The 14726-nt window shown below is 50.2% G+C and overlaps 1 protein-coding gene across 1 annotated transcript; it reads left to right on the top strand.

Annotated features, from left to right (window-relative positions):
* The first annotated feature begins 506 nt into the window (after positions 1-506).
* LOC122930285 (gamma-crystallin N-like) lies at positions 507-1028 on the top strand. Its single transcript, XM_044283544.1, has one exon. It carries the CDS (start codon positions 507-509, stop codon positions 1026-1028), a length of 522 nt encoding a protein of 173 aa, XP_044139479.1.
* The last annotated feature ends 13698 nt before the right edge of the window (positions 1029-14726 follow it).

Below are 14726 nucleotides of genomic sequence, written 5' to 3'. Positions count from 1 at the left end.
CAAGGGAAAGAAACCTTACCAAATGAACAGGGACAGTGTCCAAATAAAATAATGGATTTCTCCATGTGGGAATCCTGCTCCTGTTAGATCTTTGTTTTTCCTGTAAGATCCGATGCAGATGGTGAATCAAAGGACAACCAGAGCAAATCAACCATAAAAGACATTCATCGCAGGCAAATAAACCAAAATGTCTCAGAAAGATCTCAGATATACAGCCAGATATCACAATCATGTCCTCAAGGTCAACAGACCATAAAGACTTGTGAGGAGAAGAACTAACTGCCTGAAGGAAACAGGAAAGGCAGAAGCCTCACCTCCACCCACCATATTGTGTAACGTCTTATCAGTGACGTTATAAATCATAATAAGGTTCTTCCAGTGAATTGTGACTCAGGGAAGAGGTGTGGTCACCCAGCACCCAATATAAACCAAGACTCCCTGTGGACCAGCAACCACTCCAAGCTGAAGCCTTCACGGATTGTCCAACAGACAGAACAAGAGCCAAGATGAGCCAGATCGTCCTGTACACTGGAGAAAGGTTTACTGGGTCTTCTGATACCTATGCAACTGACGTACACAATTTTCAGGATGTCACCACCCTGCCTCAAGTGAAATCCCTTAAAGTTAGCAGTGGAACCTGGATTGTGTACTCTGAGAAAGACTTCAGTGGAGACATCGCTGTCTACAAGGCAGGGAACTATGGATCTGATCTAAAGATGAAAACAATTGGATCTTTCCGGAAGCTTTCTGGACAATTGGAGAATCCTGTGATCACTGTGTTTGAGCAAACCAACTATCAAGGATCACATCAAGAATTCAAAGAGCTTGAATACCACAATGTGAAAATGCCCGTCCTGTCTCACAAAGTGGGCAATGGAGTTTGGATCCTGTATGATGGCATAGGACTCAGCGAGAAAAGAATTGTCAACATCAAAGGAGATGAGGTGCCTGATGAAACAGTCACAGTATTGAAAGGTCCGATGAAATCCCTGAAGGCCTACCTGATCTATGAGGTAGAAAAACCATAATGAGCCATGAAATCCCTGCCTATCTCCTCTGCTTACCTGATCCCCGACCAGAAACCATTTCTAAGCCTCCAGAGAAGGACCTTCCAGACATCATCTGTCCAGAGACATTTCATCAGTCCTGTCCTCACACCATCACTGAAACCTTATACATGATGTAAGGAAACCAACTATCTAGAAACTAGAGAGACATTGAGCTCCACCTCACACCCTGAAGATGCCGAGGACCTAAGCTGAAGGTTTCTGATTCCTGGGACTTGTCCCTCTTGATTTTGCTTCTTGACCCTGATACTAGAATAAAAGTTTTTGTTTGCATCAGATATTTGTGGTTTCTTCTAAGGCAGTGATGGCTAACCTTGGCACTCCACCTGTGGTGAAACTACAACTGCCAGCATGCTCCATTTTTTTCTACAGAGTTCTGAGAGCAGCCAAGCAAGGGGGGCATCTTAGGAGTTGTAGTTTTACCACAGCTGGAGTGCCAAGGTTAGCCATCACTGTTCTAAGGTATAAGATTGGGGGACAGAGGACACAGGTAGCTGGGCGAAGCTTGTCCCCCTTCAATCGGCACAAACTAAAACTCCAGTGTGTCTCTATAGTGCTACATTTGTGCTGCGAAAACTATAATTTGTTCTGCTTTTATTTTAAAGATAATAGCAATTGTTTCTTTCAAGATGATGACATCACCAGCCCCCCCCCCCCCCCCCCCCCCCCGCAACAGCAAAAGACAGGAAACTTGCTGGATAGTTAGTGCAATGTTTGTGCCGTTTAAATCTCCATTCTATCCCTTTTCATTTTCCAGTTATTAGCCATTTATTCAAAGGTCACCCAACCCCCCACCACAGTCACAAAACACGAAACCGGGCTGGTTGGTTAGTGTTGCATTTGTGCTGTAAAATGTAACATTTGTGCTGCTTAATTTCCTGACCTCCATTATCAGGGCTGCAGCATTCTGACGTTACACAGGCAGTAAGACCAGTTACTGTGGACGGACATCCCTGGAGGTAAGAAGGATTATAGCTACAGACAAATACTAAATACTAACGATCAAGAAGCAGAAGATAAAATGTGTCCTAAACATTTCTATTCTACAAATCATTTTACAAACTGTAGATGATAAAGTTTTCTGGAAAATCAATGACAAATGAAGAACAAATAAACCAAAACCTAGAGATCTCCGTATTAAGTTCTTCATGAAGCGGTGACGGCGCGTGTCCACGCAAAGTGCATAGAAAAGGAGACTATCTCAAGCTGCTACCTAAACCTAGCGAATGGTAATTGGGAACTACAAGCCGCTAATAATCCGAAATCACCTGCACTCCATACAGCGTACAGACCTTGAGTAAGAGGCTGGTGCTTGACGTGACAACATGGATGGCGCCGTGTCAGATACAGTCCACAATAGAAGTCACCAGCACTCGATGATATGTGCCACAAGTAAAGCACTTTTTATTCAATCATCACATGCGTTAAACAGCCAACGTTTCGGGGCCACACAGGGCATCTTGTTCTGGCCAACATAGTGACGGTCACTTTGTCGCGCAGAAGGTGCAGGTAATTTCGGATTATTGTAGTTCCCAATTACCATTTGTAGGTAGCAGCTTGAGATAGTCTCCTTTCCTATGCACTTCGCGTGGACACCCGCCGTCACCGCTTCATGAAGAACTTAATACGGAGATCTCTAGGTTTTGGTTTATTTGTTCTTCATTTGTCATTGATTTTCCAGAAAACTTTATCATCTACAGTTTGTAAAATGATTTGTAGAATAGAAATGTTTAGGACACGTTTTATCTTCTGCTTCTTGATCGTTAGTATTTAGTATTTGTCTGTAGCTATAATCCTTCTTACCTCCAGGGATGTCCGTCCATAGTAACTGGTCTTACTGCCTGTGTAACGTCACAATGCTGCAGCCCTGATAATGGAGGTCAGGAAATAAGCAGCACAAGCGTAGCACTAACCAACCAGCCCAGTTTTATGTTTTTTGGCTGTGGTGGGGGGTTGGGTGACCTTTGGTGACCTTTTAATAAATGGTTAATAACTGGAAAACGAAAGGAGGTAGAATGAAGATTTAAACGGCACAAATATCGCACTAAAGAAACAAACTGGAGTTTTTGTTTGTGCCGATTAAAGGATGGCCAGCTTCGCCCAGCTGACACAGGTGGTTCCTCGTCTACTTGGGGTTATTGCCATGGGTAATACTGTGTCAGGATCTCCTCTGAAAACTACAAGTAAGATGTTTTTGTGTGGACACTTGTAATGATGGGTCACTGTATAGCATGAGGTAGATGTGATGGATACTAGTGTTGATCGAGCATGCTCGGCCGAACACCATTTTCACTCGAGCATCTCAATGCTCGGCACATCGCGGTGTTCGGCCGAGGCTCGACTCTCCTCCCCGCAGGTTTGTTGGCTGCTACGCAGAAAATAAACATGCAGGTAAGTACTGCCCTCACTGCAATGCTGTAGCCATGTTGGTTACTGGCATTACAGTGATTGGCCGGCCGGAACGTGTCATCGGGTGCTATAAAGCACCAGATGTTGCGTGTTCGGCTCAGTCTTAGTCAGGGAGGGCTGCAGCAGAAGGGACACACCGTGTAGGGACAGAAACTGTGTAATTATTTTAGGCAGGGATTAGTGTGGAAAGGTGAGAGACCCACAGGTCCTTGTAAGGACTATTGTTTTATCTGCCTGCAATCTACATTATCAGCGCAACCTGCACTAAACTGCGCTATTGTTTGGCCGCTGCTGACAGTGACACGACCTCTGCTACATCTGTTGTGTTACATTTGCGCATCCTAAACATCTGTGACATTCAGTGCAATTTATTTACGAATACACAGTAAGGCCCCTTTCACACGGGCGAGTATTCCGCGCGGATGCGATGCGTGAATTGAACGCATTGCACCCGCACTGAATCCCGACCCATTAATTTCTACGGGGCTGTTCACATGAACGGTGATTTTCACGCATCACTTATGCATTGCGTGAAAATCGCAGCATGCTCTATTTTGTGCGTTTATCACGTAACGCAGGCCCCATAGAAATGAATGGTGTTGCGTGAAAATCGCAAGCATCCGCAAGCAAGTGCAGATGCGGTGCGATTTTCACACACGGTTGCTAGGAGACGATCGGGATGGAGACCCGATCATTATTATTTTCCCTTATAACTTGGTTATAAGGGAAAATAATAGCATTCTGAATACAGAATGCTTAGTATAATAGCGCTGGAGGGGTTAAAAAAAAATATGTAACTCACCTTAATCCACTTAAGATAAGATGCCTTTATTGTCACTGTACAATACAATGTACAACACAATGAAATGTTGTTTGGAGCAATCCTGAAAGCGACGGAATGAGGCGCAGCCATAATGTAGTGCGGATTGACTTAGGGGGAAGACCGCAGGATAGTGAAGGGTTAATGTCTGTATGTTTGGTTAGGGGTTGGTTTAAGGGAGGAAGGGGCGGACTAGCAAATTCGCGGGCTGTATATATTGGCAGTAGGAGGGGCGTTGGTCAGTGTTAGTGTAGAGCAAGTGCGTTTAGCAGTCACGATGTCGTCGCTGGCGGATTTATTGGAGGCGGTTAGGGCGGCTGTGCAGGTACACGGGGCTGCGCGTTTGCGAGAGACCGTGCAGTCGGTCTTGGACCCCTCCTTCTGTGTCCGTTGAGGCTGTGCGTCCCTGCAGGGCTAGGCGTTCTGTTCCCCCGGAACGTCTGAGGCCTGAGTCAACTCCTCGATTGCGCCCTCCGCTGCAGTCTGCGCGGCCCGCTTCTGATTCGGCGCGCGGACGCAGCGGGAGGACGGCGGCTAGACATGGCAGGCCGGCGGGTGAGGGACGGCCGGGTTCGGGTCCCGTCTCCCGGTCTCTGAGAGGGAGAGGGCAGGTGCGCGCGGCTGTCTCCCCGCGTGTGTCCCGGCGGGGGGTGCGAGCCTTCTGGACGGCGGTGATGGAGTCTTGCCTGCGTCGTGGTCAGTCTCCTCTGATCGGCGACGTCATCAGGGTGGGCCCGAGGCGCGGAGTGGTATTGCTGGAAGAGAGAGTGCGTCGCGGCCCCTGGTGGTGGGCCGGCGACATTGCACCTTGTCTGGAGCTGCGGCGGTGAATGAGCCCCCTGAACTGCGGCATGAGAGTGCGGCTCACAGTGCCAGTGGGTTTGCGGCCGGGTGTGAGGGCCTCTGCTTCACAAGGGGCTGCGGATGTCAGTCCTATGCAACAGGAGTCTGAGGAGGATTTGTCGCAGCTGGAGGACGGTGAAGTGGATCCAGGAGAAGAGTCGGCGGCTGGCGGTATGGACGACGCTGGGCCATCCGGGAGTGACGTTTCATTGGTGCTACCCGAAGGTAGGTCTGCGGCTGCCGGCGACGTTGTCCGGGGATGGCCAGGTGAGAGACCGACGTGTCAGGTTCCTGTGGGGGGGGGGGGGGGGGGGGGAATTCATTGTTACATAGTGGGGGGGGGGGGGGGTTCTGAGGCTTTGGTGAAGGATGTATTGTCGGGTATGCTTGCTTTGTTATCACGGTTGGGATCGGGTGCTGCTGGGTCTCCGGCGGCTGTGTGGTCGCAGGCTCCGGATTTGGCGCTGGTTCCAGGGGCGGTGCAGGGTTTGCTGGGTGAGAATGGCGGCTCGGCGGCTGGTGGGCAGGCCTGTGGTTCTGGGTTGGCGGCGGTGGATGGTGTTAGGTTGGCGGATTCTGCGAAGGGTGAGATTTACGTGTGTTTTGAGGGGCCGCTGGGGGCTCATTTGAAGCAGGAGGTCAGGGAAAAGATCTGGAAGGATGAATATGTGGAGATTTTCTCGTTGCTTTCTTTGGAAAAATTTAATTTGGATAGGGGTAAGCTGGACGAGAGTAAAAAGGAGGAGGAGGAAAGGAGGAGGTTTAGGTTGATTCCGCGCACGTTTCAGAATTGGTTGCAGGCTTTTGCAATTTTGGCCAGCGTCATTGGGGAAAAGACGCCCGAGCACTGCTCGGCCCTTTTTTGCTATATGGATGCTATCGGGGAGGCTCATCGGACGTATGGGGGTGTGGCTTGGCTCAGGTACGATGAGCAGTTCCGGCAGCGGAAGGCGGTCAGGCCTAGCATTCGTTGGGACCATAAGGATATTGGTCTGTGGATGCGGTTGATGGCGGCACCCCGAGGTGGGGGGTCTCAGCCCTTTTGTGGAGCGGCCGGGGGCTCCTCGGCTGGGGAGTCTCAGGTTGGGGGCAGGAGGGGTTGTTGCTGGCAATTCAATGAAGGACATTGCCGGTTCTTGTCCGACTGCAGGTTTAAGCACGAGTGCTCCGGTTGTGGAGGTTCCCATAGCTTGTCTCGGTGCTTCCGGAGGGGGAAGGGCAAGGGACCCGAGGTTATGCAAAAAAGGGGTGACGCCGGTGAGGGTGGAAGAGATGGAGCCGTATTTAAGGATGTACCCAAATAGGGAGGCGGCTCGGTTGTTGTTGGAGGGGTTTACTGTGGGGTTTGTTATCCCGTGTAGTTTGGTCGGGACGCGGGGTGCGCCCCGGAATTTGTCTTCGGCTTTGCGCTATCCTGATGTGGTGAGGGATAAGATTGTGAAGGAGGTTGCGGCTGGCAGGGTGGTTGGCCCCTTTTCGGAGTGTCCTTTGCCGGATTTATGGGTGTCCCCGTTGGGTTTAGTTCCTAAGAAGGAGCCCAATAAGTTCAGGCTCATTCATCATTTGTCCTATCCGTCGGGTGGGTCGGTGAATGATGGTGTAACGGACCGTTTCAGCAGACAAGGGGTTAAAATCCGTTTAGGCGATATGCCCCTTTCCGAGATGCAGGCACAGCTACTGCAGAACACCAACCTCCCGAACTGGATACAAAATAGCACTCCAAACTGGAACCTCGCAAATAGCTGTCAGCAGACGAACAGGAAAAGCATCCAATTCGCTTACACTCCTGGCAATCAGTCTCCAACAGCATACAGGGAATCCCCCCAATAACGAGACAAGGCTCTGTCTTGAGGGTCAGCAGTGATCTGACTTCAAGTGCAGCCTCTTTTATTGATAAAAAACAAACATAGTACTGCCCACAGGGTTTTGAAATCCAACCAATCAGTAATTCACAACACACACAATGTAAATACAGCAACCAATCGTTCTCGCCCCCTAGAGGACCAGAAGGGAGACTGCGACACAGGACAGATACAACATATCCCCACAATGCATCATGGTTTCCTCCTCTCTGCCTGGGAGACAACCGAGGGCAATCCAATTATCTCTCAGGACAAAGGGGAGATCGCCAATACACATGTGGAGACAACAGGACAGACATCACCATTCAAACACACAATGGGACAATGGGACAATAGAACCACACCCAGCATATTCCTCCCAAGCTGACAAGTTACACTTATTATAAGTTGTTACAACTTTGTGAGGTTACATTGTCCATACATATAACTTACATCAATTTAAACAGTATAACTTGGGGGACAAACCTATCCAAAATTCCCTGGAATAGGTTCAGGGGTTTAAAAGTTAGTAGGGGCCATAATCCTGAGGCAAGAGGCTTTTAAACAGCCCCCTCCAAAACCCAGTGGCGAGGTTGGTTTCGCCACAGATGGGATAGCTGACGAGTTATGCTCGGTGTCCTACACGTCTTTTGATGAGGCAGTGCGTTGGGCGCGGCGTTTCTGGCAGGGCGCCCTGCTTGCTAAAACTGATATTGAGGCTGCGTTTCGATTGTTGCCCATTCACCCTGACAGTTTGCGTTTGCTTGGTTTTCAGTGGGAGGGTTGTTTTTATGTTGATTGTTGTCTGCCTATGGGGTGCGCGATCTCGTGCTCTTTGTTTGAGTCGTTTCGTTGTTTTCTTGAATGGGTGGTGAAACAGGAGGCGGGATGGAGCTCGGTTTTGCACTACCTGGATGATTTTTTGTTTCTGGGCCCCGCTGGTTCCAGGGTGTGCGCGGTTTTGCTGCATACGATGGAACGGGTGGCGGCGCGTTTTGGAATCCCGTTGCCGGCAGATAAGACGGAAGGCCCGGCCACGGTCATCAAGTTCTTAGGTATTGAGATCGACAGTCTGGCTATGGAGTGCCGTTTGCCTGAGGATAAGGTGCTTGATCTCTTGCACAAGGTTGTGTTTTTGCGGAAGGCTAAGAAGGTGCAACTTAAGCGGGTTCAGTCGGTTTTGGGAAAATTGAATTTTGCTTGTCGCATCTTGCCAATGGGGCAGGTTTTTTGCCGTCGCTTGGCTTTGGCGACTGCAGGCGTTACTGCTCCTTTTCATTATTTGCGGTGGCTGTGAAGGAGGATTTGGTGGTGTGGGAGAAGTTTTTGTTGGATTATAATGGTCGGTCGGTGTGGATGGAAGCGGTGGTTAGTAATGTGGACTTGGAGTTGTTTTCGGATGCGTCTGGTTCGTGTGGTTATGGTGTTTTTTGTAGGGGTCAATGGAGTGCAGGGGTTTGGCCGGCTTAATGGCGGGAGGCGGGTTTCCTTTCTAACTTGGTGTTGTTGGAGCTTTTTCCTATTGTGCTGGCTACTGAGTTGTGGGGGGACTGGCTTAGGAATCGGCGGGTGCGTTTTTACTGCGATAACATGGGTGTGGTTCAGGCGATTAACAGTCAGTCGGCTAACTCACCACCGGTGTTGAATTTGCTGAGGCACTTGGTGTTGAGGGGTTTGCGATTGAATGCATGTTTTGTTGCGGTTCATGTCCCGGGAGTAGATAACTCACTTGCCGATTCCCTTTCTCGTTTTCAGTGGGAGCGTCTCCACGGCTTGGCGCCGGGAGCCGAAATTCGGGGGTTGCCCTGTCCTCAGTGGCTCTGGAGCGTGGCCTTGGGGTGTCAGCGGGCCTGATCAGGCGGTCACTTAGTAACGGTACGTGGGCTGCTTACTCTTCTGTGTGGTCTTTGTGGGAGGACTTGATTGCGCAGGTGGGAGGTTGTAGCTCGCTGGATGATTTTCGGACGCTATTGGTCTTTTGGTTGGGATCGTTTTATGCTGCGGGTTTGTCGTTTTCGGTGGCGTCAAAGAGGTTAGCGGCGGTTGCTTTTTGGTTGCGGTTGCGAGGCATGGCCGATGTGTCTAAGTGTTTTATGGTGAGGCAGGCATTGAAGGGTTACCCACTCGCAGGCCGGTTTCGTTCGCGGTGTTGCAGGCCTTGTGGACGGAGGCGGGAACGGTTTGTGTGTCGGCGTTTGAGGTGTGTCTGTTTAGGGCGGCTTTTTATCTGGCCTTTTTTGGGGTGTTTCGCATCTCGGAGTTGGTGGCAGCGAGTCGCTCAGGCGAGGGGGGTTTGTTATGGGAGGACGTTGGTTTGGTGGATGGAGTCTTGCGGTGTTGCATTCGGAGGTCAAAAACGGATCAGGAGGGAAAAGGGGTTGTTTTGTGGTTGAGGCCGTTGGGGGGGTCAGTACTTTGTCCTGTGCGATGTGTGGAGGAGTTTATTGGGTGTTAGGCCAGGTGGCAGGGGGTCGTTGTTGATTCATCAGGATGGTTTGCGGTTGTCTCGTTTCCAATTTGTCGCGGTTTTCAGGAAGTGCTTGTTGGCTGCGGGTTTGCCTGATAGGGAGTTTGCATCTCACTCTTTTCGTATTGGGGCTGCTACCGAGGCGGCTAGGTGGGGCTTAGGGGAGGAGGTCATTCGGCGTATCGGACGCTGGGAGTCGGATTGTTTTCGTTCGTATATCCGTCCCCATTTGTTGTGATTGTCTGGTTTGGGGCTTGGTAGGGGCGGGATGTTGCTAATTATCTGGCAATGTTGGATGTAGTTTGATTTTGTTTGTTTTGTTGCAGGATCGGCGCCTTGTTTGGCTTGGATCTTCGGGCACTCGTATGTACATTGGGGGGCATTGCGTGCGGACGTCAGGCGGAACGGACGCCAATTGGGTTTTTCGGCGGAAGACATGCAGATTCGATGGATTGGTTTGCGGGGGCTTCTTTGGGGGAGGGTGTAACGGATCACCTGGCACCCCGACGGAGTACCTCCGTTTATGGATGCGCCTAGCGTTTTCCTGAGGCTTCCAAGCACTTTGGCAGACACCACAATCACCGAACCCGCATATAAATCCTCTCACAGCAATGAATGCTGTAGGCAGTTGAATAGGAACCATACGAATAGGTTTTCACTCCTAGCAGTCAAACTGGGACAGCATGCAATAAATCCTCCCCCAAGAATGAGACGACACTTCACCTTGAGGTTTAAAACAGGAACTCCCCTTTATTTTAACACAAGCATTGATTTATACACATCTTCCAACAAGGTACCACCCACAGCCAATCATATGTATCTACAGTATTTAAACCTTCCCAGCAATTGTACACAAGCTCCCCTCCCCTCTGTCTGTAACGCAATAAACAAAACACAATGAGCATTGTCTGAGATGTAATTAACCAACACAATAAGCATTGTCTCAGACGCAATCCACAAAATACAATTACCAAACGTAATGGACTAACTTGAACCCTGGCATACACAGATACAATGTAACCGAACACATAATAACATACATAGTCTGTAGGACAGCCTGAATGCAATCTGCTACACAGTCTTAAAGGGACATTGTTCCTAAAAGTCATAACATGGCCATTAAAGGGCCAGTAGCAGCAATATAAAATACCACATGCCCAAATATTGCATTCAAACGTACCAAATCACCAGGGGCCATAGTCAGCAGGTAGGAGGCGGGCAGCCAGGCCTCTCCAATGCCCAGTGGCGAGGCGGGTTCCACCACATTTCTCCCCTTTCCCATTGAGACTATCCAGACTCCAGACCTCAAGGCGGTCTGGGGCTCTGATAGTCAGCCGGCCTTTCTCCAAGGGTGTAGTTGTCCCTATGGCCCCCTGCCACTTGTGCCCAGTTGTAGATCCATGACTTGGGGGGAAGGTAACCAGGGTGCCCTCTCCCCTGGTTGAACAAAGCTGTTGCTGGGGGGAAGGGGTAACAGGCTCCTCTCTCTGCGACACCCTCCCTTGTTGTAGGGGAAAACAGACTGCCTCTCCTTCCAATACATTGTCCTGTTGTTGTGGACCAGGACAGACTGTCCATATCTCCAGTGGTGCAGGTACAGAGACTACGGTCCCATCTGCACTGTTGTGGGGCTTACTGTCTCCCCTTGGTGTGCTAGGCAAACCGCTGGGGCTACTTGGGGAACAGCGGCCAGCGGTGTTCTGCACTGATGCCAGCAATTCTGCTGGGGCGAGGGGGGTACAAGCCAGCCCTGTAACAAGGGGGTCGGTGGAGCAGAGGCTAGCGGCTCTCTGCCCTGATGCCAGCTCTTCTGCTGGAGGGACTGGAGTACAGTCCTGCTGGGTAGTAAGGGGACAAGTAGGGCAGAGGCCAGCGGCGCTCTGCCCAGATGCCAGCTCTTCTGCTGGGAGGGGGCCAGAGGGGGCTAACGACTCCTCTACTGACCCCAGTACCTGGTTTGGAGTTGGCTGTGGAGGGGAGGGGTTGCTTACCTCCTCCTCCTGGTACTGCTGCTGGAGTTGGAGATCTGGGCCGGCTGCCCAGCATCTCTGTAGGGCCTGGTAGAGAGATCTCGGTCCCATCTCCACCTGCCATCTGTGGGTCTTCCCAGGACCAGTCGATAAGGTCCCTCATTTCTGGGGCTGGTTGGGGAGTAGGAGGTACCGAATGCAGGTCTCCTGATGACGGGACTTAGTTGTTGGGGAGGGGGAACGAAACTCAACGCTCCCAATGGTGTACAGTCCATAAGCCCCATCAGGTTAGAGACAGGCGGTGTCACTTGATCATATAAGTCTGCATAATACCGTTCGATCTCCCACTGCTCTGGTGGTACTTGCAGGGTATAGGGTGACTGACTGTAGCTGACCAGGTGCTGGTAATCCTGCTCCAGTTCCCATTCCTGGACAGCGAGTTCAATCAGGTCTGGCCTTAGGTCTTCGGCCATAGGGAGATCCAGCACGGCCTCTCTATAGTCAAAAATGTCCCAAAGCCGTGACTCTGCCGCACTCCCAAATTCCGGTTCTGCAAAGGCCCCCCATAATAAGCCAGGGCCATTATAATCCATGCCCTCGGGTTTGTCAAATTTGGCCATTCCGGGAACCCGCTGAACCGCGTACCAACGTAGCGCTTGGTATGCATCATCGAGACCCAGTTCCCTCCATGCCAGTGAATTAAGTTGCCTCACCAATTCCTCCTGGGCCTGTTCTCCCAGCAAAGGTATCCGTAGGGCCACTCTGGCTTGTAACCGCTGCTCCTTGCTGGGAAGACGCTCACCTCGCCAACGCTGGACACCTTCTAGGGTTTCTTCCCACATCTCTTGTCGGGCGCTCTCTCTGCAGTCCAACCTGGTTGCCTCTCCTATTGGCTTGACCAGTGGTGCCAAGAGGTTCTGTAACCTCCGGTTACATTCCTTTTCTACCTCGAGCGTCGTCCAGGGACTCACTGGTTTTATGCCGCTCCATAATAATTCCTGTGTCTCCAGGGTGTTGTTCCTCTCACACCAGGACGCCATCCCACTGCTTGCCACCAATGTAACGGATCACCTGGCACCCCAACTGAGTACCTCTGTTTACGGATGCGCCTAGCGTTTTCCTGAGGCTTCCAAGCACTTTGGCAGACACCACAATCACCGAACCCGCATATAAATCCTCTCACAGCAATGAATGCTGTAGGCAGTTGAATAGGAACCACACGAATAGGTTTTCACTCCTAGCAGTCAAACTGGGACAGCATACCATAAATCCTCCCCCAAGAATGAGACGACACTTCACCTTTAGGTTTAAAACAGGAACTCCCCTTTATTTTAACACAAGCATTGATTTATGCACATCTTCCAACAAGGTACCACCCACAGGCTCTGATAAAACAGCCAATCATATGTATCTACAGTATTTAAACCTTCCCAGCAATTGTACACAAGCTCCCCTTCCCTCTGTCTGTAACGCAATAAACAAAACACAATGAGCCTTGTCTGAGACGTAATTAACCAACACAATAGCATTGTCTCAGACGCAATCCACAAAATACAATTACCAAACGTAATGGACTAACTTGAACCCTGGCATACACAGATACAATGTAACCGAACACATAATAACATACATAGTCTGTAGGACAGCCTGAATGCAATCTGCTACACAGTCTTAAAGGGGCATTGTTCCTAAAAGTCATAACATGGCCATTAAAGGGCCAGTAGCAGCAATATAAAATACCACATGCCCAAATATTGCATTCAAACGTACCAAATCACCAGGGGCCATAGTCAGCAGGTAGGAGGCGGCCAGCCAGGCCTCTCCAATGCCCAGTGGCGAGGCGGGTTCCGCCACAGAGGGTTTTGCCTGAGATTCATTTGAATGTTAGGTTGGATCGTCCGCTGGATGTGTTGGTTCTTCATGTCGGTGGAAATAAATTGGGGGTCCGTCGGTCCCGGGATGTGATCCGGGATATTAAGCTGGATGTATTGCGATTACTGGCGGATTTTCCTGAGATTTTGTTGGTTTGGTCGGAGGTGGTGGCGAGAAGTAGTTGGAGGTTTGCCAGGTCTGTGGAGCGGATTAACAAGGCGCGGGCTAAATTGAACAAGGAGGTGGGGCGCTTTGTTCGCAGGCAGGGTGGGATAGTTGTGCGCCATCGGGAATTGGAGGCGGCGTCGCCTCAGTTCTTGAGAGCTGATGGAGTGCACCTTAATGATGTTGGTATTGACATGTGGGCTTTGGGCATTCAGGAGGGTTTGGAGACGGCCCTGAGGGTGTGGCAGGACGCCCACAGGTGAGGTGTCACCGGTGGTCTTCTGGTGGCTGATTGTTATGGGATCCTGGGGGAGCGATTCAATGGTTAAGAGATGCGGGACATGTTGGAGCCTGCATCTCATGTGGTTTGTGAATGCCGAGGATGGGGGCTCCTGTTTGGGCTAAAAGGCCTACAGGAGGAGATACTTGGATACTTCAAGGAGTTCGTGCTCTTGGGTCGGTGAGTGCGGCCGAGGGTAAGCTTGAAGTATAAGGTGAGACGGATAAGGAAGAGGCCGCTGGTTTGGGTTGACCTCCAGGATCCTTGTTACGGTGCAGTGGGTCATAACATTAACACAACCTTCAAAGTGCCTGTTGTTATTATTAGTGTTATTATTATTTAATTATTATTATTATTATTTTTATATGTGAATAATAAAGTTTAGCCATCATGGTCAATTTCTCCAAAACAAGACGGTGTCAGTGTGGTTTATTGAAGGGTCAGGTTAGTGGGAATAGACGAAGGAAATTCTTCCATCCTATTAAGTCATAGATGCCATGGACAGAGGAACAAGAACTGACATTTAAACTAAAGCATTACACTAGAAAAAAACAAAACCTTGCACTAGAAGGCGTTACTAGTCACAGTTCACAGCATATATATAGGAAGTGCTTGTGAGTATATACACACTGATCAGACACCACTGCAGACAAGAGATCATCATGGGGTCACGGATGCAGCAGTCTCTTTCAGTCTGTGGTAGTTTCTATCCTAGGAAGGGGCAATAATCTACGAGCATTTAGGAGACTGATTGCTTTGGGGTAGACGCTGTTCTTCAGCCTAGTGGCATGTAGGGCTCTAAGACGCCTACCAGAGGGTCGGGGAGTGAAAGGGCTGTGGCCGGGATGAGTTGGATCCCCGCAGATAATTTTTGCCCTGTTGCTGCAGCGAGCAGTGAAGATGTCATCCAGTGATGGTGGCTGAGGACCAGTGATTCTGCCAGCCATTCTGATGATGCGCTTGAGGGTCTTCTTGTCCTCAGAAGAGCAGCC

This window comes from Bufo gargarizans, chromosome 1 (assembly GCF_014858855.1).
Source record: "Bufo gargarizans isolate SCDJY-AF-19 chromosome 1, ASM1485885v1, whole genome shotgun sequence".
NCBI classification, from domain to species: domain Eukaryota; kingdom Metazoa; phylum Chordata; class Amphibia; order Anura; family Bufonidae; genus Bufo; species Bufo gargarizans.
The sequence above is the reverse complement of the archived record's forward strand: the minus strand, read 5'-3'. Positions and strand labels throughout refer to the sequence as shown.